General features: G+C 46.3%; 2 protein-coding genes and 1 non-coding gene across 6 annotated transcripts in view; all 3 read right to left on the bottom strand.

The window, feature by feature from the left end:
- ADGRE1 (adhesion G protein-coupled receptor E1) overlaps positions 1–4,996 on the bottom strand; it is a 36,765-nt gene extending 31,769 nt beyond the window's left edge. For 2 of the 4 annotated variants that reach the window (XM_010978228.3, XM_010978230.3), the window contains exons 1-2: positions 4,844–4,996; positions 3,701–3,763 (exon numbers count right to left, since the gene is read on the bottom strand). In XM_010978228.3, coding sequence (XP_010976530.2) covers positions 3,701–3,763; positions 4,844–4,892 — 112 coding nt within the window. In that variant the 5' untranslated portion in view covers positions 4,893–4,996. The remainder of the gene's footprint in view (positions 1–3,700; positions 3,764–4,843) is intronic. The other 2 variants (XM_010978231.3, XM_010978233.3) reach the window with 1 other exon arrangement.
- A 9,775-nt stretch (positions 4,997–14,771) lies between these two features.
- Positions 14,772–14,844, bottom strand: TRNAD-AUC (transfer RNA aspartic acid (anticodon AUC)). Its single transcript has one exon. It is a non-coding gene; the product is annotated as a tRNA-Asp (tRNA).
- Positions 14,845–18,348: 3,504 nt separating this feature from the next.
- Positions 18,349–26,743, bottom strand: part of VAV1 (vav guanine nucleotide exchange factor 1) — a 47,714-nt gene continuing 39,319 nt past the window's right edge. Inside the window, exons 23-27 of the mRNA XM_031437074.2 lie at positions 25,521–25,637; positions 23,805–23,892; positions 21,770–21,884; positions 20,208–20,359; positions 18,349–18,650 (exon numbers count right to left, since the gene is read on the bottom strand). Coding sequence (XP_031292934.1) covers positions 18,597–18,650; positions 20,208–20,359; positions 21,770–21,884; positions 23,805–23,892; positions 25,521–25,637 — 526 coding nt within the window. The 3' untranslated portion in view covers positions 18,349–18,596. The remainder of the gene's footprint in view (positions 18,651–20,207; positions 20,360–21,769; positions 21,885–23,804; positions 23,893–25,520; positions 25,638–26,743) is intronic.

Here is a 26,743-nt window from a genome sequence, read left to right as displayed (position 1 = left end):
TCCCCACCTCCCCTTTCCTCTTTCCCCTTTCACCTGGACTGGGACAGGATAGAGTGAGGGGGTCTATCCTTTAACCACGGGAGTGATGACTTGTTAAAACTCCAAAGGATGGAGAGGTAATGTGTCAGAAGACACCTGGGAGCCAGGATGATCTCTTAGGCAGGGTTGCCCTGTCAACTCATCTCATCTATGAGTTGGAGATTTATCAGAGGGAGAGAAATAAACTTCTAAGAAATACACTTCTCAGATGTTAGTATTCGGTTTCTACAGAAACAGTTAAAACTACATCCTATCCAGTCCAGCCCTGGGGCATGTGATCTCACCTTTCTGTACCTCCATTTACCTGTTTAGCTCTCACCCTCACATCCAGTTGGTCCCCAAGGCCTGATGATCTCCCCCAAATATTGCTTGATATCTACCCACTTCTCTCCATCTCCACACCAATGCTTGGTACAGATCTTCTTCTAGATCCCACATCCCTACATCCCCCATTGTCCCCTGCAATCATCTCTGAATGCAAATGTGATCATCTACCCTCCACCACTGCCTATGATACTCTCTGATGCACTTAGCATTAAAATCCAACATGACCCACAAAGTCCCCAGCGACCAGACCCAACCACATCCTTATGCCCCATCTTGTGTCTCCCTTCACTCCATTTCTAGCCTTCCCACCACAGGGCCTTTGCACATGCTGTTCCCTTTGCCACTGCTTTGCTTGACCAGCTCCTACTTGTTCTTCAGGTCTTGCTTAAATGTCACTTCCTCTAAGAAGACATCCCTGACTCCCCCATAGCTCCCTGTGTCCCTTCTTTATGAAACTTATCACAATTATAATTGATCAATTATTTGAGTGATTAACTTTTCAGTGATCATCTTCACCCTACTATGAGCTGAAAGAGGGCAAAGCCATAGCTGGGAAGAGATTCATCCAGTACTATCATTCCTATGGTTGGCAGAACAATGCCCCCTACCCTGCACCAAAGATGACCACGTCCTAACCCCTGGCACCAGTGAATATGTTACATTACAGGGATGGGGGAATTGAGGTTGCAGATTGGGGGGAAAAAGCCTACAATCAATAAATGCTGGAGAGGGTGTGGAGAAAAGGGCGCGACTGTAGTTTGGTACAGCCATTGTGGAAAACAGTATGGGGATTCCTTTAAAAACTAAACATAAACTTACTCTATGATCCAGCAATCTCACTCCTGAGCATATACCTGGAGAAAACTATAATTTGAAAAGATACATGCACCCCAATGTTCATTGCAGCACTATTTACAATAGCCAAGACATGGAAGTAACTTAATGCCCATCAACAGATGACTGGATAAAGAAGTTGTGGTATATATATATATATATATATATATATATATATATATATATATATATATATATATATAGGAATACTATTCAGCCATAAAAACGACAGCATAACTCCATTTGCAGCAACATGGATGCTCCTGGAGATTGTCATTCTAAGTGAAGTAAGCCAGAAAGAGAAAGAAAAATACCATATGAGATCGCTCATATGTGGAATCTAAAAAAAAAAAAAAAAAAAAAGAACATAAATACAAACCAGAAACAGACTCATAGACATAGAATACAAACTTGTGGTTGCCAAGGGGGTGGAGGATGGGAAGAGATAGACTGGGAGTTCAAACTTTGTAGATACTGACAGGCATATGTAGAATACATAAAGACTATACTGTGTAGCACAGGGAAATATATACAAGATCTTGTGGTAGCTTACAGCAGAAAAAATGTGATAATAATGATAGTTTTTTTTTAAATCAAGGATGACTTGATTTAAAACACATATATTTCTTTGGAAATACATTGATGTGACTTCTGTTTTCCACTTATATGGATGTGAGCCCCCTCCCCAAGCCCATTCTGCCAAAAGATTTCCTCTCACTCTGGAAAAATTAAGATGTCTTAGCAACCATGTTTTTTACCATCAGTTTACAATAGTGTTTTATATTTTGGTTGTGTATTGAAATATAATCATGTTGTGTTGTCAAACAAAAAAAAAAAGAAGTCTTAGCAGCAGACACAAAATGAGAGCAAAACAGTATTGTTCAGGTTTTAATTACCAAACTGGATGTTGCATTCCCAGCAAGAGAATAGTCTTGAAAGCAAAGCTGTATAAATGAATCAGGGGTTGGGGATAGAGCTCAGTGGTAGGGTGCAGGCTTAGCACGCACAAGGTCTTGGGTTCAATCCCCAGAACCTCCATTAACAACAACAACAAAAATAAATAACAATAAAAATTTTAAAATAAGATGAATCAGTTTTGGGGGTCTAACATACAGCATCGTGAGTATAGCTAACAATACTGTATGATATACTTGAAATTTGCTAAGAGAGTAGATCTTAAAAGTTCTCACCACACAAAAAAAAAGAACAGTAATTATATGATATGATGAAGATATTAGCTAATGCTATGGTGGTAATCATTTTGCAAAACATGTGTATCCAATCAACACAGTGTACATCTTAAGTTTGCACAATGTTGTATCTTGATTATATCTCAATAAAAAAATTTTTTTTCAGCTGCCAGGATTGAAGGAGTGGAAGATAGAGTTTGCATTGAGCTGTGGTGCAGAGCAGACTCGGGGCGAGCTGTAAGGGAAATGCCTGTAATATAGGAAGGAAGAAAGCTGCGGGGAGCTGATGGAGAGTTAGAAGGAGGAGGACTTCCTCATCTTCTGCCACCTCGCCCCAGGGTTAAATGTCAGATGAGATGGGTCACCTCAGAAACTTCTAGATAGAAATGGATACATTTAGGAATGTCAAGGCTAGGGGCCAACCTCTTCCAACAGAATCTTGCTTCCTGCTATTGCTGCATCCAACATCATGCGTGAGCCAAGGGTTAGAACCAGCAGAAGGAGATAGCTAGCAGGTGGCCCAAGAAAACCTGTCCGGTTTGCTGTAGCCTGAACATGGAAACCAGGAGCTCCTACATGGACCCTGGGAGATAAAAAGCTTCCAAGAGGATTGCTGGACAAATGAGATGGGACCATGGCCCCACCAGGACAAAACACCTCATTGAGTCCACACTCCACAGCCCCGAGATCCCAACTTGCAAGCTGCCCCTGTGCCAACACCCACACGCCATCTTGGGAGGGACAAGAGTAGACAGTTTGAAAGAGCAACTCTTTACTCAATGTAGACAGTTTCCCAAGCGAGACTGAGCCCGGAAACTGAGGCACTGAGAACGCTGAGAACCGACAAGGTTTCTCCTCCTGGGTCCAGCAGGAGCTTATGTGAAAGGTGAGAATACTTAACAGAACACTAAAAAATACAACTTTTCTCACACTGAGCTGTAGTTTGAGTCATTCCAACCCCATTCCCACCTCACCGGCATTTATCTTATCATGCATACTAGATAGTTTACAAAATGGCCTCTTTTGATTTTTAAGCTTCACAACACCCCAGTGAGATAGATCTCTTGTTACCTGTATTTCACAGCTGAGGAAACTGAAGATCAGAGAGGTTGTGCGACTTGCCTAAGGTCACACAGCCAGTTTAAGGCACAAAGGAAAGAGCCTGGGTGGGAGCCAGGAGACCTGGATGTTATCCCTTGCTCGGCCACCGACTAGCTCCTAGCAAGCGTCCAGCTGCGGCTCAGCCTCCTAGGAGAGAAGGGTCTCCTCCCCACCACGCTGGGCATGTGAATTCTCTTTGTCCGACTTACCCCATGTCACGGATTCCAGTGGGGATAACGTGGACATTCCCCAGCTGCACACGCCACAATACCCTATGAAGAAAGAAAAGGAAAAAACACCATAACCCATCAGGAAGCTCCTTGGACTCAACCTGAACAATTATGCCTGGTGTGGCCTCAAAGGATCAGCTTTGATGAGCCTACAAAACCCCAACTGAGTGACAAACCTAAGGTACTTTATACAGTCTTCACAGCAACCTTTCCTGCTTTCCTGCTCTAAGCTTTTTTTTTTTCTTTCTCGTTTTGTTCGTATTATCTTCATTTTCTTTTCAAATAGAAAGAATTCCAGCTAATTCTCAAAAATACACTTATTTATTTTTCTAAACACCTTTATTGTGGCACGATTCCTGTACAGTAAACTACACATATTTCAGGTGTACAATCTGATGAATTCTGATAGGTGCCTACACCCACGAAACCACCACCACAATCAAGGTGGCTAACCTTTCCATCACTCCCCCAAGAGGTGCAATTTTCAAAACCCAAGTTTATCCCTCCCCCCCACCACCTTTAACCCCTGGTAGCCGTAAGTTTTTCTCTGTGTCTGTGAGTCTGTTTCTGCTTTGTAGATAAAGCTGCGATTGCCTGGGCTTAACCCCGGGCTCTCCTCCTTGCTAGCTAAGTGGTCCTTAATGCCTTTCACCTCATTTTTTCCTTTGTAAAATGAGCTGCTAATGACCCAGCATCAGAGGGATTTAGTGAAGACTGAATACGTTCTCTGTTTGAGGAACTTAGGACGGTGCTAAGTGGGCAGAGGCTGTTACACTAGCGGCTTCCTTTCTGCCTGCCTCATCTTACCAGTAAGCCAGCCTCGCAAGGGCAGGAACCACGTCTGTTTGTTCACCACTCTATCTTCAGTACCTACAACAGCGCCGTCACATAGTAGGTGCTCGGGAAACCCACATCAAACCAATGACTATGATGAAATTCTGCCTTGACAGGTAAAGTCCCTGAACTGAATGATTTTTGTCAAAGGTTCCCCCATGAAAGCGTTTGCAGTGTCCAGCATAGAATTATGATCTCCTAGCTGGACAGTCTGAGGCCCTCCTTTTCCCCTACAATCTGTTTCCGGTGCAGGTTTCTCCCAGATCCCCCACTCGGCCTCACACTCACCCCAAAAGAGGAGGAACCTGAAGCCCCGCATCACGCTGTGTTCTGTCATTCAGAGTGGAGAACCTTCTCTCTGTTCCCAGGGTTTTCAATAACAGAGGGTGTGCAGAGAGGGGAAGGACAGACCCAGAATTGCACAACCCAGCCAGAGCACCACGGCTTTTTGCTGAGTGGCCACCGCTCAGAAAGACAGTGTGGTAAACCCCTCACTTTCCCCTTTCTACGCAGTGAAGGGAAGTTGTTCCGGCTGGTGGGTCCCTGTGTGGGTGTTCCTACCTCCCTCTCTTCTGCCTTCCTGCTCACTTTTTTCTTTCCCCACCAACATCTATCTCCCGTCTTTCATCACCTTATTCCACTCCACCCAGTAATAGAGGGGTTTCTGCTACCCATCCCCAATGAAGCGAGCCCCAAACTCATGGGTGCCTTCCCAGCCTGTCCCATAAAAATAACCACCGTAGCCTTCAAGTACCAGGCACCAAGCTAGACATGTTTCCAATAAAATTTAATTTAATTATGTCAATAAAGTAAGGATTCCTACCCCCACCCATTATGTTTTTTTTTAAATACAATAAAAAAAGGAAACTGAGGCTTGCAGAGGACATGTGACTTGTCCAAGATTGCCTGGACTTGAGATTTGAATCCAGGACCCTTTGCCTCCAAGATCTAGAGCTCTCATTATTTTACTTACCTTCAGCTCTCCACTATATCTCATCACTGGACAGTGACACCCCCTCATTTCCAGCACTCACCCCCAACGCATCACACACACACACACACACACACACACACACACATACACACACATACACGAGCATGCTCCATCTCACAAATATGGTGGTCTAGGAATGTCTTAGTTAGGGTCTCCCAGATGCAGATGCTGAGACAAGGATTCTAGTAAGGTAGTTCATCAGGGAAATGACCCAAAGAAACTCCAGCCAGGGTTGGAGGAAGTGAGAGTGGGAAGGAGAGAGACCCCCACAGTAAATGTGTTATCAAGCAAGTTACCCAATACAAAACTGAAACTTAACCTGGTTAGGCACTTTTGGAAGAGCACACACTTTAGAGTTAACCAAACTCAGGGCTGAGGGAGCTCAGGTATTTATCCACCAGCTACTGTCAGTCACTGACGAGGCTTGTGCCAACCCAAGACACCTCAGGCTCGGCTTCCAAGCAGGTAGAATGAACTCCAGATAGTAATCCTGTTGATAACAAAACACAACGGCTGGCAAATGTCGGTCTAGTGTGCCGTGAGGGGTTGAGGGTCACAGCTGTGGGCAGGTACCAAAGGCATCCCCTAGAAGCTAAAAGTGAGGTGCAAAGGCCAGCCCGAGTTCTTGGGATGAAGAGCCGCACTTGTTTCTGTATTCTGCTTTTTGTTCCATGCAAGGTAAAACATCCACCTTGGGGTTACGGTCACTGAAGAAGATTCATTAATGGTTCCACCTGTGCATCCAGAGACCCTAGCTGGTGAGGCTGCTGTTAGGAGCCAGCATGAAAACACAGCAAAGTCTGCCAAGAAGAACGATAAACAGAGCTGTGTTATGTCTGGGGGAAGCACTGGATAATAAACACAGACTCAGGCACCAGATCACCAGGGGTTCAAATCCCATCCCCACCACTTGCTAGTCATGTGTGGTCCTGGGCAAGTTCTCAAGTTCTCTATGCCTCAACACTCCCATCTGTAAAATGGGCCCCATGACAGTAGGATCTCTTTCATGGGGCTGATGTGACATGCTTAGAATGAAGCCTGGCACAAAGGAAAAGCTCCAGGGCTTGGCTATTTACAGTAATAGGAGTTGGGGTCAAATCCTTACTCTGCAAGGTATCCCTAAGGTTACCTTGGGAGGTGACTTGCCTCTCAGGGCCTCAGTTTCTTCATCTGGAAAATGAAGATAACAATGGCCTCTATGCCAAAAGAGCACTGCGAAGGGGAGGCAGTGATGTGGGGTGGTGCTGCCAGTGGGGAGGGACTGCCAGGGCCTACACTGTCTTCTACAACCTTTGTTCAGTGCATTCAGGAGTGTGGCCCCTAGAGGCAGCAGACCAATGCAGTGGTCTTAATATATGTCCACAGACTCTTCGATAGCCTAATTTTCCTCTCTTTGAGTATGAGCTAGATTTAGTGACTTGTTTCTAAGAAAAACAAAAAGGAAGATTTGACATTATGTGGCATCTGAGACACCCTGGGTCTTTCTTTCCAGGGTCATTCACTGTGGGGGAGCCAGTTATGTTGTGAGGATGCTTGAGCAGCAGGAAGGAGAAGCCCATGTGAGGAGGAACTGAGATTACAGCCAACAATTCGACTGTGACCTCATGAGACACCCTGATCCAGTTCCACCCAACTAAGCCGCGTCCAGATTCCCAGCCCTCAGAAACCATAGAAAAATAAAAGTTTGTTGTTTTAAGCTGGGAAGTCTTGGGAGGAATAATTTGTTACACAGCAAGAGGTAACCATACACTTAGAAACAATTTTCCCCATTTGCAAAAAAAAAAGAATATGATAATATCATAGGGTTAGAGGTTTAATGTGATAAAACCCTAAGATTCTGCCTGGCAAAAAGAATGCTCAATGACATCAGTTATTATGGTCAACATCATTATCCCACTGTGCTAAATGGACACAGCTGCTCATCGGAGACGTAGTGCCAGCAATGACTGGACTGGAGACATCAGCAAGTTCATTTCATGTAGGACCTCCTAACTTGGGTAAAAGAGCTTAGACTAGACCTTCTCCACAGGGCAACAGAGGGGATTTCAGCAAGGGAGTAATGGTCACATAGGTATTTACACTTGTGTTGTGTAGCATGGGTGTTAAGACAGGATGTGGTCATGAGTGGGGACATAGGGAGAAGAGTGATGGCATGGTTCCGGTGGAGATGAAGAGGAATTCATGAAGCAGGAACAAGAGAATGGGAGGACTTTCTGGACATGGGGGTGCAGAGTCTGAGGCAGAAGGAGGAATTTGGAGGGTGGGCTTCAGAGTCAGAGGGTTTTCTGACCAAGCTCACATTCCACACAGGGATGAGGTGGTAGATGAGTTTCCCACTGCTGCCAAAACAAATCGCCACAAACTTAGTGTTTTGAAACAACACAAATTTATCCCATTAAAGGTCTGAAGGTCAGAGTCTCAAATGAGTCTTACAAGGGTTGAAATCAAGATGCCAGTGGGGCTGTGTTCCTTCTGGAGGCTCTAGCAGGGAGTCCATTCCCTGTTTTTCTGAGCTTCTGGAGGCTGTCCTCATCCCTTGGCTCCAAGCCCCTTCCTCCAACTTTAAAGCCAGTAGCACGATATCTCCAAATCTCTCTCTCTCTCTTTCCCTCTCTCTCTCATACACACACTCACTCCACGGATAGATAGATAAATAGTTAGGTAGGTGGGTAGGTAGGTAGATAGATAGATAGATAGATAGATAGATAGATAGATAGATAGATAGATAGATAGATTTCTCTCATTCTTTCTGTCCTCAATCTCACCCCTCCCTCCCCCTCCCTTTCTCTCTTCTCTCCCTTTCCCCTCTTAAAAGGACCTTGTGATTACACTAGATCTACACAGACAATACAGAACAGTCTTCCTGTCTCCAGATCCTTTTAACTCCATCACACTCGTGAAGTCCCTTTTGCCGTGTAAGGTCATGTATTCACAGCCTCCGGCAACTAGGATGTGGACAACCTGGTGGGGGTCTGGGGGAGCCTCATTATTTTACCTACTATGGAGGTGGTCTGGGGTCCTGGTGAGTGACTGAGGACACAAAACACCAGCCACCTTCAAACCCAAAAGAGATGACTACAAAATTTGGACGGCAGAGAGCTTCCAGGGACGAGGGCAGGGGTAAGGGGAGAAGAAAGGGAAGGAAACGCACAATTCTAGCCACGTGGCTTGCAGAAGCTTAACCCCTAATCACTTTCCCGGCAAAGAGGAAATTGAGGGACACTCAAGACTGAAGAAATCTGCCTTGGAGACATCACTTATCCTCAGCCTTAACGCAGGCGTCTTAAGGGGGAGGGGTGACTTCAAGGCAGCCCTACCAAACTTGATCATGTTCCCCCTGTACTCTAAACCTTCCTTATTACCTTCAGAATGAAGTCCAGACTCATGAGGGCACTCAAGACCCTGCCTAGTCCTATTACACCGGTCCCCCTCTGGCTTCATTGGTTCCCCCGAAGCTGCAGTCATCCTAAATTAACGGAAGTCTCCTTTGGTGGACACTGCTGATGGCATGTCCAGCCACCCTTGGGCAGCTAGAGCACTCATTCCCCAGCTGTGTGAGTGTTGTTGGCTAACAGCTTACAGCTTCCCCTTCTCTGGAGAACTGCTCTTCAGTTCAAAGCCTGCAGAGCCCACAGCCAATAACTGACGGTCACAGAGGTCAAAAGCCAGCCCTCAGTCCAAGGCGAGATCAATTCAGTGGTGTTACTTGGGTTCTGGGGATCCCTATGGGATCAGGTGGAGGCTGGACTCCAGCTGAGACCACCTCCTTGCTCAACAGTTTCCTCCAACCTATGCTGCTCCCCTGACTCGTCCTCTGCTAAACACCCTCCCTCAGTGAACCCCATGAACAAGAATCCTCATGGCAGAATGTGCTTCCAGGGGGAACTTAAGAATCCCTCCAAGCCATTAAACAGTAAGCTGTCTTTTAGCCCCAGGTTGACATGGGTCCCTCACCCCATATCCTATGCATCTTCCCATGTAAATATCACCTCCTCCAGGAAGCCTTCCATGTAAATATCACCTCCTCCCATGAAGCCTTCTAGTATAAATATCATCCCCCACCCAGGAAGTCTTCCCATGGAAATACCACCTTCTCCAGGAAGCCCTCCCTGACCTCTACTTCAGTGTTAGGGATCTCCTCTGTGTTCCCCAAATCCTGGCACTCAGTATGATCTATGTTTGTTTGAATGTCTGTTTCCCTCCAAAGACTGGGAACATCCTTGGGGCAGGGAAGGAATTTCGTTGGCTGCTGTATCCCAGAAAATGAAGACTCAAATGAGGAAGAAGAAAGAAAGAGGAACCGGGAAATCTCCTGACCCTGCTCTTCCCCCAGGGAGAAAATCAGAGATTTGAGTGGGTGGACAGTGAGCAGTAGCTGCCCTCCTGCGGGATGAAAGGAATAAGAGTCCTGGGAGGGAAGCAGCTGATGGAGGCAGAGCCCCCACTTTTTCAGAAGGATTCAGTTACCCAGGGCACCTAAGACCCCTGGTAAGTAGAGGTGGTTTTTCGATGGTGCCCCAGAACCACAGTCCGGTTCAATGATTCCCTGGGATGGCTCACAGAACCCGGTATATAGTCATCCTCATGGCTCTGCTTTATTACCATGCAAAAATACAAAGCAAATCAACAAAGAGAAAAGGGATTACACTGTTGGTGGGAATGTAGTTTGGTGCAACCTCTATGGAGGACAGGATGGAGGTTCCTTAAAAAATTAAAAATAGAGTTACCATATGATCCAGCAATCCCACTCCTGGGCATATACCCAGAGAAAATTATAATTCAAAAAGATACATGCACCCCAGTGTTCACAGCAGCATGATTGACAATAGCCAAGGCATGGAAACAACCTAAATGTCCATCAACAGATAACTGAATAAAGAAGTTGTGGTGTATATATACACAATGGAATACTACTCAGCCATAAAAAGGAATGGAATAATGCCATTTGCAGCAACATGGATGGACCTACCAATGATCATATTAAGTGAAGGAAGTCAGAGAAAGACAAATACCATATGATGTCTCTTGTATGTGGAATCTTAAAAAAAAATACAAATTTTATTTACAAGCCAGAAATAAACTCACGGACATAGAAAACAAACTGGTTACCAGGGTGGGGAAAGGCAGGGAAGGGATAGATCAGTAGCTTGGGATTAACAGATACACACTGCTATATATAAAATAAGCAACAAGGACTTACTGCATAGCACAGGGAACTATATTCAGTTTCTTCTAATGAGCCGTAATAGAAAAGAAACTGAAGAAAAATATATTTATGTGTATATATAACTGAACGGCTTTACTGTATGCCTGGAATTAACATTGTAAATTGAATACACTTCAATAAAATATAAGAATTTAAAAAAATTCCAGAAACCATATTTTAAAAGTGAAAAAACAGGTAATTAATTTTAATAAAATATCTAACTCATAAAAAAAACCACAAACCCCAGAGGGAGAAAGGGTTGAAATCCAGAGGAAATCAGATACAAGCTTCCAGGGTTGCCTAGGGCCAGGAGTGCAGAGGGGAAGGGATTATAAAAGGGCTCAAGAAAATCTAGGGAGATGATGGAAATGTTCTGTATCTTGACTGTGGCAGAGGTTGTCAAAACTCATCAGATTTTACACTGTGAAAGGAAGCAGTTTGTCGTACATAAATCACTCCCTTGATAAAGCTGATAAGACTGCCTTCAAAATAAAGAATACCCACAATTCTGCCAAATTATTTTATTGTGCACATTATATAAAGGGAACAAATTATTTCATGCTATTTACAGGGACGAAAAGACATGCGTTTCGGGTTTCTCCAGGGAAGTGTGGCCTCCTTTCATGTTAACATTTGTTTAAATGGAGAGCTGATCTCATTTCACGCTGATAAATACATTCGACCTTAGAAAGCATAGAAACTATCAAAATCCATACTTCTTTTAAAATTCAAATGAAACAATAAAATCTAGTACAGTTCATTTTTCCTAACCGCACTTTGACTGATAAGAAATGTTTCTTGGAAATTCTTCCCCATCAATGTTCGGAGCTCGGTCACACCCTTGAACCTACATAAGTGGGCTAATGTGTGAATATGTAATAATTCACATTTCCTTCCCTCTTCCAGTGGGTCACCGGTGTTTGCAAGCATTGCTGTCCACACACTCTCTCTCTCTGCAAAATTTCAGCAGAAACTCAGTTCCCCAAATGTTTTTATAGTTATCATTGGGGAAGTGTGTATCTCAGTGGTAGAGTGCGTGCTTAGCATGCACGAGGTCCTGGGTTCAATTTCCAGTATCCTCATTAAAGAAAATGAAATGAAACCTCGTCCCCCCCCCCCACAAAAAGTTAAAATAATTCCATCTCACCAGAGACAGAAGAAACAGCTAGACAAACTGTAAACAAACCTCATTTGGACAGAACCAAAAGAGGATAGGGCAGTGCAGAAGTTTGGAGAAAAAAATAATTCATCATACTCGCTCCCCAAAGCTCAGGCAACTAGGGGCCAGAATTGGGGGGAAGTAGATCCCCAAGGATGTAAGAAGAAAGAATGTGGGTCTCCAGGTCTGAGCCTCTGAGAGGGAGGAAGATTCTGGAAGGAGAGAGACCTCAGAAGGAGACAGCCTGAACGAGGGACAGTGTGTTCTGTGAGCTTCAAGAAGTGACTGTTTTCTGGTAGATAGAATCAGTTCAGCTCTATTCGTTTGCTAAAGCCCCCATGACAAACTTCCGCAGTCTGGGGAACTTAACCAGTAGGTATTTATTTCCTCACGTTCTGGAGGCTGGAAGTCCACCATCAAGGTGTCCGCAGGGCTCGTTCCCTCTGAGGACTCTTCCCTCGGCTTGCAGACGGCTGTCTTCTCCCGCGCCCTCACTTGGTCTCCCCTATATATCTGAGTCCTAATCTCCTCTTACAGGAACACAGTCCTCCTGGATCAGGGCCCACACTAATGACCTCATTTCACTTAAGCAGCTCTGTAAAGACCCCCATCCCCAAATACAGTCACATTCTGAGGTCCTGGGGGTGAGGATTTCAGCATATGAGTGGGGAGGAGGGGACACCGCTCAGCCTATCACACTTACATTCCAGCTCCAACCACGTAACGTGTAACCTTAAAGTGAGAGAGCCTCTCTGACCCTCAGTTTCTCATCTACTAAAACATATGTCTACTTCAAATAGTTATCATGAAGACTGAATGAAGCAACATCTCAAAATCACCTAGAAGAAAAGAAGAAGGGTGTGGCCCAGTGGTAGACTGTGTGTGCTTAGAATGCATAAGGTCCTGGGTTCAGTCTCCAATACCTCCATTAGAAAAAAATTTTAATTAATAAATTAACCTAATTACAGCCCCCCTCCAAAAAAAAGCTTAAAAAAAGCACTCAGAGTATCAAGTACACAGCACACATAAGTCAATTAGCATCACTAATACAATACACGACATACACACACTCCAAGTACTGAAGTATCTTCATAGGCTATTACGGTGTAGCTCTCTCTCAGTTAGACTGCAGCCCCCAAATGTGGAAGAACATAAAAAGCAATAAAAGGGCTTTATTATATCATCAAAACAGGGCTGGCAAATGAGATGCCGAAAAACCAGCATTTGTGATCTCTTAGCTCAAGGTCAGTAGCTTTTTCTGTAAGGGTCCAGACAGTAAATATTTCCCACTTTGGAAGCCATTGGGTCCCTGCTTTAACTGTGTCACAGCAGCGTGAGAGCAGTCGTAGAAGGTACAGGAATGAATGTAACCACGTGCCAAGAAAATTTTATCTGTGGACTCTGAAACTCAAATCTCATATACTTGTCACATGTCATGAAATAGTATTCTTCCTTAATTTTCTTCAACCATTTAAAATTGTAAAAAAAAAAAACCATTCGCAGAAGCACTGTTCTCAGTAGCCAAGACGTGGAAACAACCCAAAATTCCACGGACAGATGAATGGATACACAAAACGTGGTCCAAATCAGCAAAGACCACTAGAGGGCAGCACACAGCTTCAAATTGGTGCACTAGGGTAGAAGTGGGGAAAGATTTCATGGGACCTGAGCCTCCCCCGCCCTGTCTCAAACTCCAGGGAAACAGAGCATGCTGGGTCTCTGAGTGCAGGGTTATCGTGGCATCAGTAGCCCCCCTGAAATGTGACGAAGTCCCAGCATGGCAATCCACCGCAGGAGTAGACATCAGGTGGTGGTATGCTTAAGGCCTTGATGGTGGTGATGGGTTCACAGGTGGATATGTACCCCCAAACTCATTGCAATGCATATACTCAATGCATATTTTTATATGCTAATCATACCTAATTAAACTGGTTTTCAAAAGAAAGAAAGAAAATCTGCCCTGTGCCTGACTCCATTGGCATTCCATCATTAGAGTCATTTATTTGGATGGCTCCATTTCTCTTCTGGAAATACAGGGTACGAACTCAAAAACCAAACCTGAGCCCTGGAAGGGATTAAAGAGTTAGGACAAGCCTTCGGATTACAGCCAAAGTCTCTAGGTAGAGCCCACTCCACCTACAGTATGTTCCTTTGCCGTCTCAACAGTATAAACACATGCTTATCTTTCAAAGACCCAGATCCAACCTCACCTTGCAGGAAATCTCTCATCCTTCTAGGCTCCTCCAACTCTGTGTTTCTCCCTCTTGCTCCATCCTGGCCACATGAGGCTGCGACTGGCTGACCCAGCAGGACTCTGGAATGAGACCTCAGTGGGTCTCTCCAGGTAGGTCCTTCCCTGGGCTTTGGGGTGTGTGAGTAGGGGGGGTACCACGGGGCGGTGTGAGGATGCTGACCAGCTGCAGAGCCAAAAACACCAGGAGTTCTTTCTGGTGCCCACGGGCTCGTATAGACAGGCTTGTGCACATGCACGCGCGCGCGCGCGCTCACACACCCCTACGTACACCACACCCCTTCCTCTGCTCTCTCTGCTCCCTTCCCCAAGCAGGGACCCAGGTTAATCAAGAGGTTGGGGCACTACTGCTACTGTCCACCAGAGGGCAAGCTTGACTTGACTTTGCAGCTATCTGCCTTATGCTCGTGTGTGTGTGTGTGTGTGTGTGTGTGTGTGTGTGTCTGTGTGTGTGCGCGCGCGCGCGTTTGTCTGTGTGTGTATCTTTGTGATGTTTATAAGTGTCCTGTTTGATTCAATGGATATCTGCCTGACTGGGTTTGAACCTTAAATTCTCTTTTAGCTTTTTGAGGGGGGAGGTTAAGTTTACCTATTTACTTATTTTAATGGAGGTACTGGGGATTGAACCCAGGACCTCGTGCATGATAAGCACACACTCTACCACTGAGCTAGTCCCTCCCTGCCCCCGCTTCCGTGCCCCAAGCTGACCGGGTTTGGTCTATTCACAGATTTCACCTGTGGATGAGTTAGCAAGGTCCCGAGTGGGGCGTATGAGTGAGTGTATGTGAGGGTGTCTGCCTGTCTGTCGGGGACCATCTGCTGTGCACAGAGGTGGGTGTTTGGGGTGTGTTTCTGTGCCTGGCTGAGTCCATCTATGTCTCCGTGTCTATATAAATCAGCTTTACAAGCGTATGTGTGAATTACCTGTTGAAGAGGATGTCAGTATTTTTGCATCTGTCTGTGTGTTTCTGTTCTTAGTTCCGTCTGTTCTGGTGTTTGGAAAGGAGAGTGTTTGGGTCTGGGGTCTTTTGCCTGTTGTGATGGGGGAAGTGTCTCTGGGTCTATGCATCTCTAGAGCTGCCTGCTTGCTGTTGTATTTGGGCAGATACTCTGTGTCGGCCCGTCTGTCTGTCCATCTGCTTGTCTGCTTGTCAGTCTCTACCTGCTGTATTTGACCGTCTGTGTATTTGGGGGGCTGTGTTTCTTCGTGGTCGTCTGCACATCTGCTTGGCCACTTGTGCAGGGGGATCTGCATAACGGCTTTCGTATGCATTACATGTGTTGTGGGTTAAACTGCACCCTCCCCGAGATCACATGTTGGAGTCCAAAATCCCCAGGACCTCAGAATGTGACCTTATTTGGAAACTGGGTCTTGGGTGATGCTGGAGTAGGGTGAGCCCTTCATCCAGCAGCACGGGGGTCCTTATAAGAGGGAGAAATTTGGACACAGGGAGGATGCTGGGTGAACACTGGCGTTTTGCTACCACAAGCCGGCAAGCCAAGAAACTCCCAGGAGGTGTGAGAAATGCCTGGAACGGATTCTTCTCTGGCGTCTTCAGAGGGAGCGTGGCCCCACCAATGACAGCTTGATCCTGGACTTCCGGCCTCCAGAACTGTCAGGTGATAAGTTTCTGTTCTTTATTTAAGCCACTTAGTTTGTGGTGCTTTGTTTCAGCAGCCTGAGCAAGCTAATACAGTGTGTGTGTGTGTGTGTGTGCATGTGTGTGCGAGCGAGCGCGCACGCACGCGCGCCCATGTGCCCCCAGGCTGCCGGATGTGACTGCCAGCCAGCACCAAAGAACTTCCGAGTTAGGGCCTCCTGGAGCTGCTGTGTGTCCCCCTGAACCTCTCTGTGCCAGTGTATTTGAGTGACAGCTGTTCCCTCGAATCCAGCTCTCCAACCATCAGGCAAGCCACGCCAGGGCACACCTGAGGTCCCTCGTCATCTCCACCAGCCTGGGAGAGGCGGCCTCCTCCAGAAGGTGTCTTCCTGGGGGACACATAAGAAGGCACGTCCAACATTTTTTCAACCCCCCACTCTCCCTCCCCCTCTAAGCAACGTGAACCACTTGCAGTTTCCGGAACTCACTTTCCCCTAAACCCACCCCGCCCCGCCACTTTTCTTAAATAACTCCAGCTCATTGTTCAGGTACCACCTTAGATGTGTCCTCCTCCAGGAAGCCCTCCTTGACCACCCTCCCAACCCAAGACCAGGTTAGATCTGTCTCTCATCCTTGCTTCCCTCATTCTGAAACATCACTCCCAAATTATGATCACCGAGGGGACAGGTCAAGTCCCCAGTTAGAGTGTGTGGACTTGGCAGGCACGTCTCTGCCTGTTCACATGGCACAAAGCTGCGGTGCTAGTTTGCTTGGGCTGCTGTAATAAAGTCACTTAAACAGCAGACACTTATGGTTTCACGGTTCTGGAGGCCAGAAGTTAGAGAGCAAGGCATCAGTAGGGCTGGTTTCTGCTGAGACTTCGTTCCTTAGTTTAAGTAGATGCCACCTTCCCCCTGTGTCCTCACATGGTCCGTGAATGTCTGTGTCTCGATTTTATAAGGACACCAGTCACGTTGGATTAGGGCCCTCCCTGATGACTTCATTTAACTTAGTTACCTCTTTAAAGACCCTTGCTCCAGACTCACTCACATTCTGAGGTCTCCGGGGGCGAGGCTTTCGACACTTACATTTGGGAGGACAGCTCAATGAGGAGAACTTCCTTCTGCAAGATGAAAATTTCTGGAGACTGGTCTCACAACAGTGTGAATATACATTCCGCCACCTAACCGGACACGTGAAACTGGTTAGGATGGTCAATTTTTATGTTATGTGTATTTTGCCACAATTGAAAAAAATCATAAATTCTGTGAGGTAGGAAGAAAGCCTGGCTCTCTATGTGGAAGAGCATTCATCAGGCTGAGTCACCTTTTCCTGCAACAAACTTGATCCCGGTTCCCCAAAGCAGACGGGAAGGGCTGGGTGGGAAAGAAGATAGTTCAACTCAGAGATGAATCCAGCGATGCATCTCTGTACCCCACTGGCCTAGTCCCCGTCTATGTGGCTTCAGGGGGGTATGAGAGAGGGAAAAAGGTTCCCCAGAGCCCCCGGACCCCAAGACATAGGCTCTACAGAGCTCCCCCCACATCTCGCACGAGACAGCATCCTCGAAGCAGGCATAGCTCCCCAGCACTGGCAAGGTCCACACAGGTCAGTGGCTCCAAATACGACTGTGGTTCTCGGGCTACCAGAGCACGTAGTGCCAACATGCAAGTAGCTCCCAAGCAATTACCGGTGGAAGCTGGTGAATAAATACCCCAGCTCCCTCGCCCCTCAACTCCAAAAGTTGCTCTGCACTGACTGCCGGGGTCCCCAATAAGAAGGGGTCCCCACTGCCCACAGCTTTCACCTGCTCATCGATGCTCCCTGCGACATCTTCCCCCGTTCTGTCTCTCTTCTCCACTCTCTCCCAGCTGCTTCCTTGGATCACCACCCAGATAGACTTTGCACCCCCAAATCCTTGTCTCAGGCTCTGCTCCTACAGCAGCTCAACCTGAGACAGTGACCACGTAATTTATCATTCAAACCAGGACGCTCTGGAGAATGAAGAGGATCGTGATTAATAACCACACCAGGGCAATAGCCAGGATCGTCCTGGGGCAAACAGGATGTACAGTCATTCTAGTCAACATTTACAGGGAAACTGCCAGGTGCCTGGCCTCACATGTGCCAAAAGGGGTGTGGAAGATACAGAGGCGCCAAAGATGAAGGAGAAGCAGTGACATCTCAGCAGGGGCAGTGTGATGGACGATAGCCACCCAGTACCAGTCTCTCCAGCATTCCAGTGCCAAAGCCTCTGGGATTTAAACATGATCTTGGAGAGAACTGACTCAGGAGACCCAGACTCAACTGCGATAAAGTTTCTACCGCTTAGCAGAACTGGAGGGGCTCCAAACGGTAATTACATTCTATCACATAAAAAAACAAATGAGAGTTACATTTTCCTGATCCAGAATCTGTGAGTGTAAAATTCTTTCCTGTTACACAGGGTCCCATTTCCTTCTTTGAGTGGCAGAGAAAGGTGTGAGAGCTGGTGGCAGGAACTGGCGAGGGGGCTTTTGTCTGCGTCCCAGTGCCCTTTCCCATCTTTCCTCTTCCAGGTCTTTCTGAACGACACCAGTACATCCATTCACCATTTTATTCGGTTACCTTGAGCCCCACCTTCTCAAGGGGACCCAAGAGGAAATCAGTGTGATATAAATTAACCATGACAGGGCATCCACCCAGGAGCCCTGCCAGCTGGATGCTGGCCCTCCGCAGTCCATCCGAGACACTCAGCCCGCCAGGATCTGTCACAGCCCCTGGCCCTACTGCCCGTTCATCCTGGGCTCAGAGCCTGGAGATTCTCATCTCTCTGCCAATATGCCAAAGCTCAGCAGTATTCGGAATAATCCTCTTCCACATAGTTGGAGGGGAACCAGCCAACCTGGAAAGAGACAAGGAAGTAGTCAGGGCAGCTTCTGCAGGTTCTCCCATTGTTCCCTGAAACACCAGGCAGACTCCTTTCTACCACAGGGCCTTTGCACCTGCTATACTTTCTACCCCAGAAAGTATCTCCCTCAGATATAGCCTCAGCTGAACACCTCCACCTCCTATAGTCTTCTACTTACGTGTCACCTTATCACCTAAACATCCTATTTAAAATTACAGCTCCCACCACACCACCGCTTATCCCCATTTCCTGCTTTTCCATAACAATTGCACTATCTAATTGATTATATATGTTACTTATTTATGGGCTTGTTGTCTCTTCCACCTCCCTTCACTATGACAGGGCAGGAATTTCTGTTGTCTTATTCATCACTGAATCCAAGAGCCTAGAATAGTTCCTGGAACACAGTAGATAATAAATATTTGTTGAAAAGATGAATGAATGGATGAATGGAATGATGGATGGATGGATGGATAGAATGATAGATGGATAAATTCTTTACAGCCCAGACCTTCCTCAACACTCTAAAAGGCTCCCTCAAACCCTAACTGTTCTCCACTACACACTGGATTTACCCTCCATGGTTCTGAAAACTTCATCTAAGCCATTTTCCAGGTCATTTTTCATATATGTTTCCCTCTGGTAGAATGTAAGCTCCTAACCACTGCCCTTACCTTCATTCAACAAATACTTTTGAGAAACCACTACAAGCAAGGCAGTATTCCCGAGACTAGGAATTCATCCACAGATGAAATAAAGAAGACTCTGCCTTTGTGAGACAAAATTAAGAACCAGGCAGAAACAAACTTTTTGAAGAAACTTGAACTCCCTACTGAAAGCCCAAATTCAGGCAGAGAAAAGAACTCAAAAGGCAAAAGTGTTTGTCTCCGGCCTGCCTCTGCATGCAGTCAGTAAGTACTGAGCATCTGCTATGTGACAGTCACTGTTCCAGGCACTGGTGATACTGCAGAGAACAAGACAGGCGAATCCTTCCCTTCGTGCTCCTCAAACCCGCCCGTCAGTCTCTCACCCCAGGGCCTTTGCACATGCTGGCCCCTCTGCCTGGCATACTTCCTCACATCCCGCTCTGTGACCTTTTTACCTGGTTCATGTAACTCCTCCCCCAGCAACCAGCTTGGCCTCTCAGAAGCCCTCTGGTCCGGCTCCCAGGGTGGGTCAGGAGTTCCCCTGGGGCTCCCATGATGCCTTAGGATTCCCCATCTCAGTCTCAACCACTCGCTGTTGTAACTGCGTGGTTACAGCTCTATGCTTCTCACTAAGCCAGGAGTTTCACAAGGGCAGCAACTACGCTGGGCTCCTTTTTGTCTCCTGGGCGTCCAGCAGAAAGCCCAGCACAGAGAAAGTGCTCACCAAATAAATGCAAATTGCACAAATGAACGAAATCTCTGTCCCTTTCTCCCTTCCAACCGGGGACACCCTCCCCGTGAGCCACCGCCCATCGTCTCCACCCCACCATTCCAGTACAGCTTCACCACAGCCAGGCCACCTCACACCCTTTCCCTGGGGCTGCCAAGCTCTGCCCCAACTCACCCGGCCGTAGATCTCCCCTCGCCACCAGCCCTGCTGCCCCTTCTTGTTAAGGATCTTGATGATGTCGCCCTCCTTGAGGGACAGCTCCGATCGGTCCCGGGCGCAGAAGTCATAGCGGGCTTTGGCTGTGCCGAAGTACTTGGTGCTTCCCGCTGTGCAGGGGAGAGCAGTGTGGGAAAGGGGTCGGAGGCAGACACCCACCCACTGTCGGGGGCAGTGGGAGAGCAATACTCCCAGGAGGACACGCCAGGATGAAGGGTCTCTCAGTGCTTCTTCCTGCCGAGGGCTGGCTGAGTGCCCTGGGTTCTGAGGGGACACGGTTGCACTCCCAGAATCATCCTTCCAGCCCAACAGCATCCAGATTTAGAACATAATACCATCTATGATTTCTTAAATGATTTGTATATATTTATAATAAAAGGAAAGAAGAAATATGGGGAAATTTTCATTCCAGGCTATTAAAATTAAGGATCTTAAGGAGGACCAAGGGTTGGAAAAAAAAACAGAATGGGAGAAAAAGAAGCAAGGGAGAAAAGACACAGAAAACTTTTCAAAGTACAATGTGAAATGATATTGTAGAATATAAAATTGATTTGTAAGTGGTAGAGCACACGCTTAGCATGCACGAGGTCCTGGGTTCAATCTCCCATACCTCCATTAAAAAAATAATAAATAAATAAAATAAATCATAGTATTAAAAAATAAAATTAAATTAATTTGTAGTATTTCTGCAAATATGCTAAGATTGAACATTCATATATTCACCAGGACTAATAAATAACTTGCAGACAGAAATATTTATTTAATTGGATGATGAGAAAAGGAGCAATTTTAATCTGAGACCTGATGTCATGTTAGTGTTGCTTTTCCAAAATTATAACATTTTAACAATAATCAAATTTTAGATCCCTCTCTAAAAATTTTTTGGACATGCAAGAATTCCAAAAGTCCACCCACCATGGAACTTTTCTGAAAAACATACTCCAGAACGCACTCCAGCAAAATGAAACTTGAATCAGAATAAAGAATTTTAAAATAAAGAAAAAAACATGGAAAACAAGAAATACAAATGGAGTCAAAATAATTCTTGATACTGTATTTGCAAAGTGAAATGCAATGGTTAAGAAAGGATTCCTAAAATATAAGTTGTGATTGTTTTAATTCATAGCACACTGTATTCAACATTCCAGATAATTTCAACAAACCAGGTGAGTGAGAAATCCAAAGGAAAAGGGAAGTAAGATGCACTAAAGGTCTTGCCTTTTGAGAGGAGAAGGTTATAGATACTAATTAATGTCTGCTGTTGATACAAAAATAAAGGCTTAAAAGGTGCAGTGAGGCTATCTTCCCAAATATGAAAGTTACTCCTGCCCCTCCTTCCATCCAAATGCATATGCAAACCTCTCATGAGCAAAGGGACAGACAGGAACCAGGATGGTGTTCACACTGTTTTACAGATAGGACTTCATGCCCACTGCACGAAACCCCACAGCACCCCCCAGACTTTCCCTCCACGATGAGAAGGAGCTGGCACTGCAGACCCCCAGCTGGAGGCCTCCTACCTGGTGGCTTGCTAATGGCTCTCCTCTCAGGCTCCTTGAAAGGGAACTGCAGGGTGGTGTCCAGTGACTTGAAGCAGTCCTTCAGGGAGTTCTGTTGGTAGAACTCCACCAGCTCCTGGAAGGACAGTGGGACAGGTGCTCTCTCACGGCCAGCCCAGGAAGAGGGCAGAGCTGTAAGGAGCCACGTGAACTCCTCACTGAAGCCAGGCCCCGCTTCCAGCCTTCCTGGCAATAGACTCCTTGAATGCTCCCCGTGATGGGGTGCTCACTCCCTTCCCAGTCAGCCAAGACCATTTTACGGGGAAGAAATCACACCATCTCAAGCCAGTTCTCCTAATAGCCAGTTCACTTCATGAAAAATTTACCAAGTAATCGACTTGCCTGATGACCAGCTCACCAAAACCAACCCTTCTGTGGGTGTCAAGAAGCCTTATTTTTACAAATAATGTGCAATAATAATAAATACTGTTTATTAAGCACCTACTGTATGCTGGCCAGCATGCAGCCACACATCATCAAAATCTCCTAATAATCACGGGAGATGAATACGTTGATGATTCCCCTATTTTATAAATGGAAAAACTGCATCACAGAGAAGCCTCATCCAGGGTCCCACGGCTGGAAAGGGGCAGATCTGGAATTAGGACCCACAGTGTGGAGGGGTGGGGAGCAGAGTGCAGTAACATAGAGCTGCCTTCTCTAATAAGACTGGTCTGAATTCAAGTCCCAGTTGGGTTGCATTCATGACTATTTCTTCCATAAATTCTCAAGCTGATTCTCATGGCAAGGAAGCTGTCAGGCAAGTTAAAATTAAGGGTGATTCGGCAAAACAAAACATCTTATGGATGTCCTAGACTTCAAAGGTTCCAATATCATGAAAGGCCGAAGGAATAAACAAAAGACTGGGGCACTGTCGCACATTAAAAGAGACACTAAGGAGATGAATGCAATATGTGAGCCCTCTGATTAAATCCTGGGGGGAAAAATTGCTACAAAAGACAACATTGGGGCAATCAGGGAGCCTGGGAAACAGGCTGAATATTAGATAACAACTTTGTATCAATGTTCAACTTCCTGACTGTGGTAATGACACCTCGATGAGGCAAGAGACTCTCTTGGCCCTTTGGATACTCATGCCAAAGTATTTATAGGGAGGATCCTGATGCCTGCAAATTACTCCTAAATTGTGTGGAATAAGCGTGGCGGGATGGAGGGGGGAAGAATGAAAGCAAAAGAGGCAGGATGTTAGCAATTAGCAGATCCAGGTGAAAGGTCCACAGACATTCATGACGCTAATCCAGTAAATATTCAGTCACTTTTCAGAAATTAAAAATGGGGGAAGGGAATTTTTCAGAATAAATTTTGTGGGAGAAAAACATTTGTGGAACGAAATAACAGTCCCTAACCTTTTGCGGAGTCAAGGACCCATTTGAGGGTCTGAGACATCTTCCACCACAAGATATGCTGATATGCACAAAATTCTGGATTTTCTTTCAGAGGACTCAGACTGTCTCCAGGATCCACAGACCATGGGTAAGATCCATGGACCTTAGACCAACGGGCTTAAGATGTCTAACAGATAACTCAAAATTACAGGGCACCAAATAGAAGCAAAAACACTTGAAAGGCATTTGAATTTTCCATGAAATGGCCATTGAGCAGATTAGGCAGAGTTAAGCCTTGACGTCTGACAAAAATGGGGTCTCTGCAATTCTGCGTTACTGGAGAAGAACTAAGTCTCAGCTTCTCCCACCTGTGAAATGGGAACTCAGAGAGTGAGTTGAGGGAATTAACTGGCATCCCATTTATAATTCACCTGGTGCTCAGTACATGCTTGCAAAGGCTCAACTACTATTATTTTTATTATTATTATTCTCATTGATGGCTGTTAGGAAAAAGAGTTTAAAGACGATTGCTCCATAGTGCTCTTGGAGGGGCTGTTCTGAATGTGGGAAAACGGGGTCCCAAGATGAAGCTTCAGGGAGGGTCCCGTCTAGATTCTGGAAGTCTGGGGTTAGGAGCAGATGGCCCTTACCGTAAGACCCCGGAAAGCCTTCTTCTCTGTAATCCTGTACAGACCTTCTGCTGTCATGATTTTAATATGCTTGACCTCAACATTATACCTGGAAGGAGGAGAAAGGAGTAAGATGGTCGTTGGACCCTGAGCCTGGGAACTCAGGCCCATCTCCTGTCAAGCCTCAGCCCCAGACTGCCCACCCTCAACCGTGGAAGAAGCAATCGTGGCTACTTCAGGGAGGGGGCGACCACTGGAGCCCAGAGTCTGAGCCTGCCTCTGGCCGCCCCAACAGGGTCCCTCCCTCGGGGCCTTGGCTGCTCTCAGCCTTAATGTCCTCCTCTGTGTAATAGCAATCTTCTCTTGACTCCCAGGGTTGTTGAGAAGTCAAAAAGACCTTGTAAAGAAAGCACTGTTCTAGAACAGATAGGACAACATTTCCACTTGGAGGAACGCGGAGGACCAGCTGACTCTAGAGGATATGGGAGGGGGAGGGTGCAGCTCAAGGGGCAGAGCGCATGCTCGGCATGCAGGAGGCTCTTGGTTCAATCCCCAGTACTTCCTCTAGAACTAAATAAACCTAATTACTTCTCCCCAACCGAAATAAAATAATTAAATAATATACTAAAATATAAAAAATAAAAATATATAAATCTAAAAAAAATTTTTTAATGAATAAATAAATAAAGGATGTGGGGGAAGAGGCCCTCCCCCCCAGCATGGCGGCCCACAGACTAGTGAGGGCACACAAGAGACGTGAAGCAGCAAAACTGATCCTGCCAACCAAGAACTAGGTAACCAAAAAAGTCTGCTCCAAAAAAACCCTAGAAATGCCAAGAAAAAAAAAAAAAAATGCTGAGTTCTCAAAAAAGCATGGGAAAACCCCAGCTGTCAAAAATGAGGATGAAACTAAAAACTCGTTGGTAAGCATGGATTGCTGCCCTGCAGGCTTTGCCGATCTGGGAAACCGAGGGGCAAATGTCTTGATGGTCACATAGAAACATGCGATGAGTTACTGGGTCCCTGTAGGGTGGAGAGTTGGCACTGAGACCGGCCCAACACCCCATAAGCCCCGACTGTCAAATAGCTACATCCTTTGCCAAGAGCAGGTCTGGAGAAGCTCCGCCCGTCAGCGCAGCAGGGACCATGTGAAAGCTTGCTTCTCTCAGACCCAAAACAGAAAAGTCACCCTTGAGAATTCATAATCTCAGTCTTGCCCGCACATAGGTCTAAGGTTTAAACTTAAACCACCTGTGTAGTCTGGGAAACCAAGGAATTAACCTAAAATTTGTTAACCTGAAAAAGAAATTAACTTGTTGGTGAGTCCCAACAGGAGCGAATGCAAAATCTCTGGAGACCCAGGCAGCAAAGATACCCAAAGAAAGAGCTCCACTTAAGATCACAAGACAAAGTTACAAAACCAACAAGGAAACACGTCACCATGGGCAAGAAGCTGCACCCAAGAAACTGAGAGGCAGGAGAGCCAGGGTCTGCAAGACTTGGATTTAGATTCCATGCCTCTTCCTAGGGTGTGCTAAATGCTCCTTAGAGCCTCCCTAGGAAGCATGTCTCTTTCCTGTGAGTCAATTAAAAGAAGTAAGAAAGATTTTAAAAAAGCACTGAGGACACTGCAGGACCTTAGTAAAAGGTGGCTCTCATGACTGAACATTCCCTTCTTCCTAAGCACCTGCAGTGCCCAGGTCACAAGGGAAAACTGGTCAGGGAAGGAGGAATTACTTAATGCTGATGGCAAATTCTGCAGCGTCCTTCACCCTCTGCCGCACCAAGAACGTCCCGTCCGAGCGGTTGGTAAGGATGCTTTCCGCCCCAGCACGCTCCATGGGGCCTGCGTACCTGTCAAGACACACCAAGGAGAGAGGTTCCCACAGCCCCCGTGTTGCCATATTGAGGCTGCTTTTTCCCCAATCCCTGTGATTTTAGAGTTAATGACAGTCTAGGCCCAGCAGCCCTTAGATACCAAGGTAAACCCTGGGGGAGGCAGTGGCCAGAGTCCCGAAGTGGGCAGTAGAATCAGACTTCTGTGATTCACACCCAAGGCTTGGCACATGGATTACAGGAGAGAATTCAGTTCTTTGGGTGTGACTGTGTCTCCACGAGACGTAATAAGTAATACATATTTGATCTCTGTGCGCCCCCCAACTTTTCTTGGCATATAACTCCTAAAATCTTTGGAATCTCCAAAGTGGCATCTTTTGTATGCTAATGAGATGACTGGGGGCTAGGGGATCCTCAGTAGCCTCAGGATGGGAGCTGGTGGCCAGAGGAACGAACCCTGTGATTAGAGGGTTGGAACATTCAGCCCCACCCCACATCTAGGGAAGGAAGAGGGGCTGGAGGTTGAGTCAATCACTAATAGCCAGTGATCTGATCAGTTTTGCCTATGTGATGATGCCTCTCCCAGATGGTTATGGAGAGCTTCCAGGCTGATGAACATAGGGAGGTACCCGGAGGGGAATGCCCAGAGAGGGCGTGGAAGCTCCACCCTCTTCCCCACACAGTGCCCTGTACACCTCTTCCACCTGGCTGCCCCTGAGTCGTGTCCTTTTATAACAAATTGGTAATCTAGTAAGTAAACTCTTTCTCTGAGTTCTGTGAATTTGTTAGCAAACGATGGAACCCAAGGAGAGGGTTGTGGGAACCCTCCTACCCCATTTATAGTCAGTGGGTTAGAAAAGATGAGAGGCCCCAGCTCAGGGCTGGCCTCTGAAGTGGGAGACAGTCTTCTGGGACTGAGCCCTTAGCCTGTGGGATCTGACGCTGACTCCAGACAAATAGGGTCAGAATGGAGTTGAATTGTAGGCCACTCAGCTGGTGACTGGAGAATCACCTGGTGTGGGGGAAAAGAAGAACCCACACACTTGGTTTTAGAACTGTTGAGAGTCTGACTACGGAAAAACAGCTGTTGGCTTTTTTCTCCTTTACTCTGGAATTTGGAATTC

Source organism: Camelus dromedarius, chromosome 27, assembly GCF_036321535.1.
Source record: "Camelus dromedarius isolate mCamDro1 chromosome 27, mCamDro1.pat, whole genome shotgun sequence".
In the NCBI taxonomy this organism is placed as follows: domain Eukaryota; kingdom Metazoa; phylum Chordata; class Mammalia; order Artiodactyla; family Camelidae; genus Camelus; species Camelus dromedarius.
The sequence above is the reverse complement of the archived record's forward strand: the minus strand, read 5'-3'. Positions and strand labels throughout refer to the sequence as shown.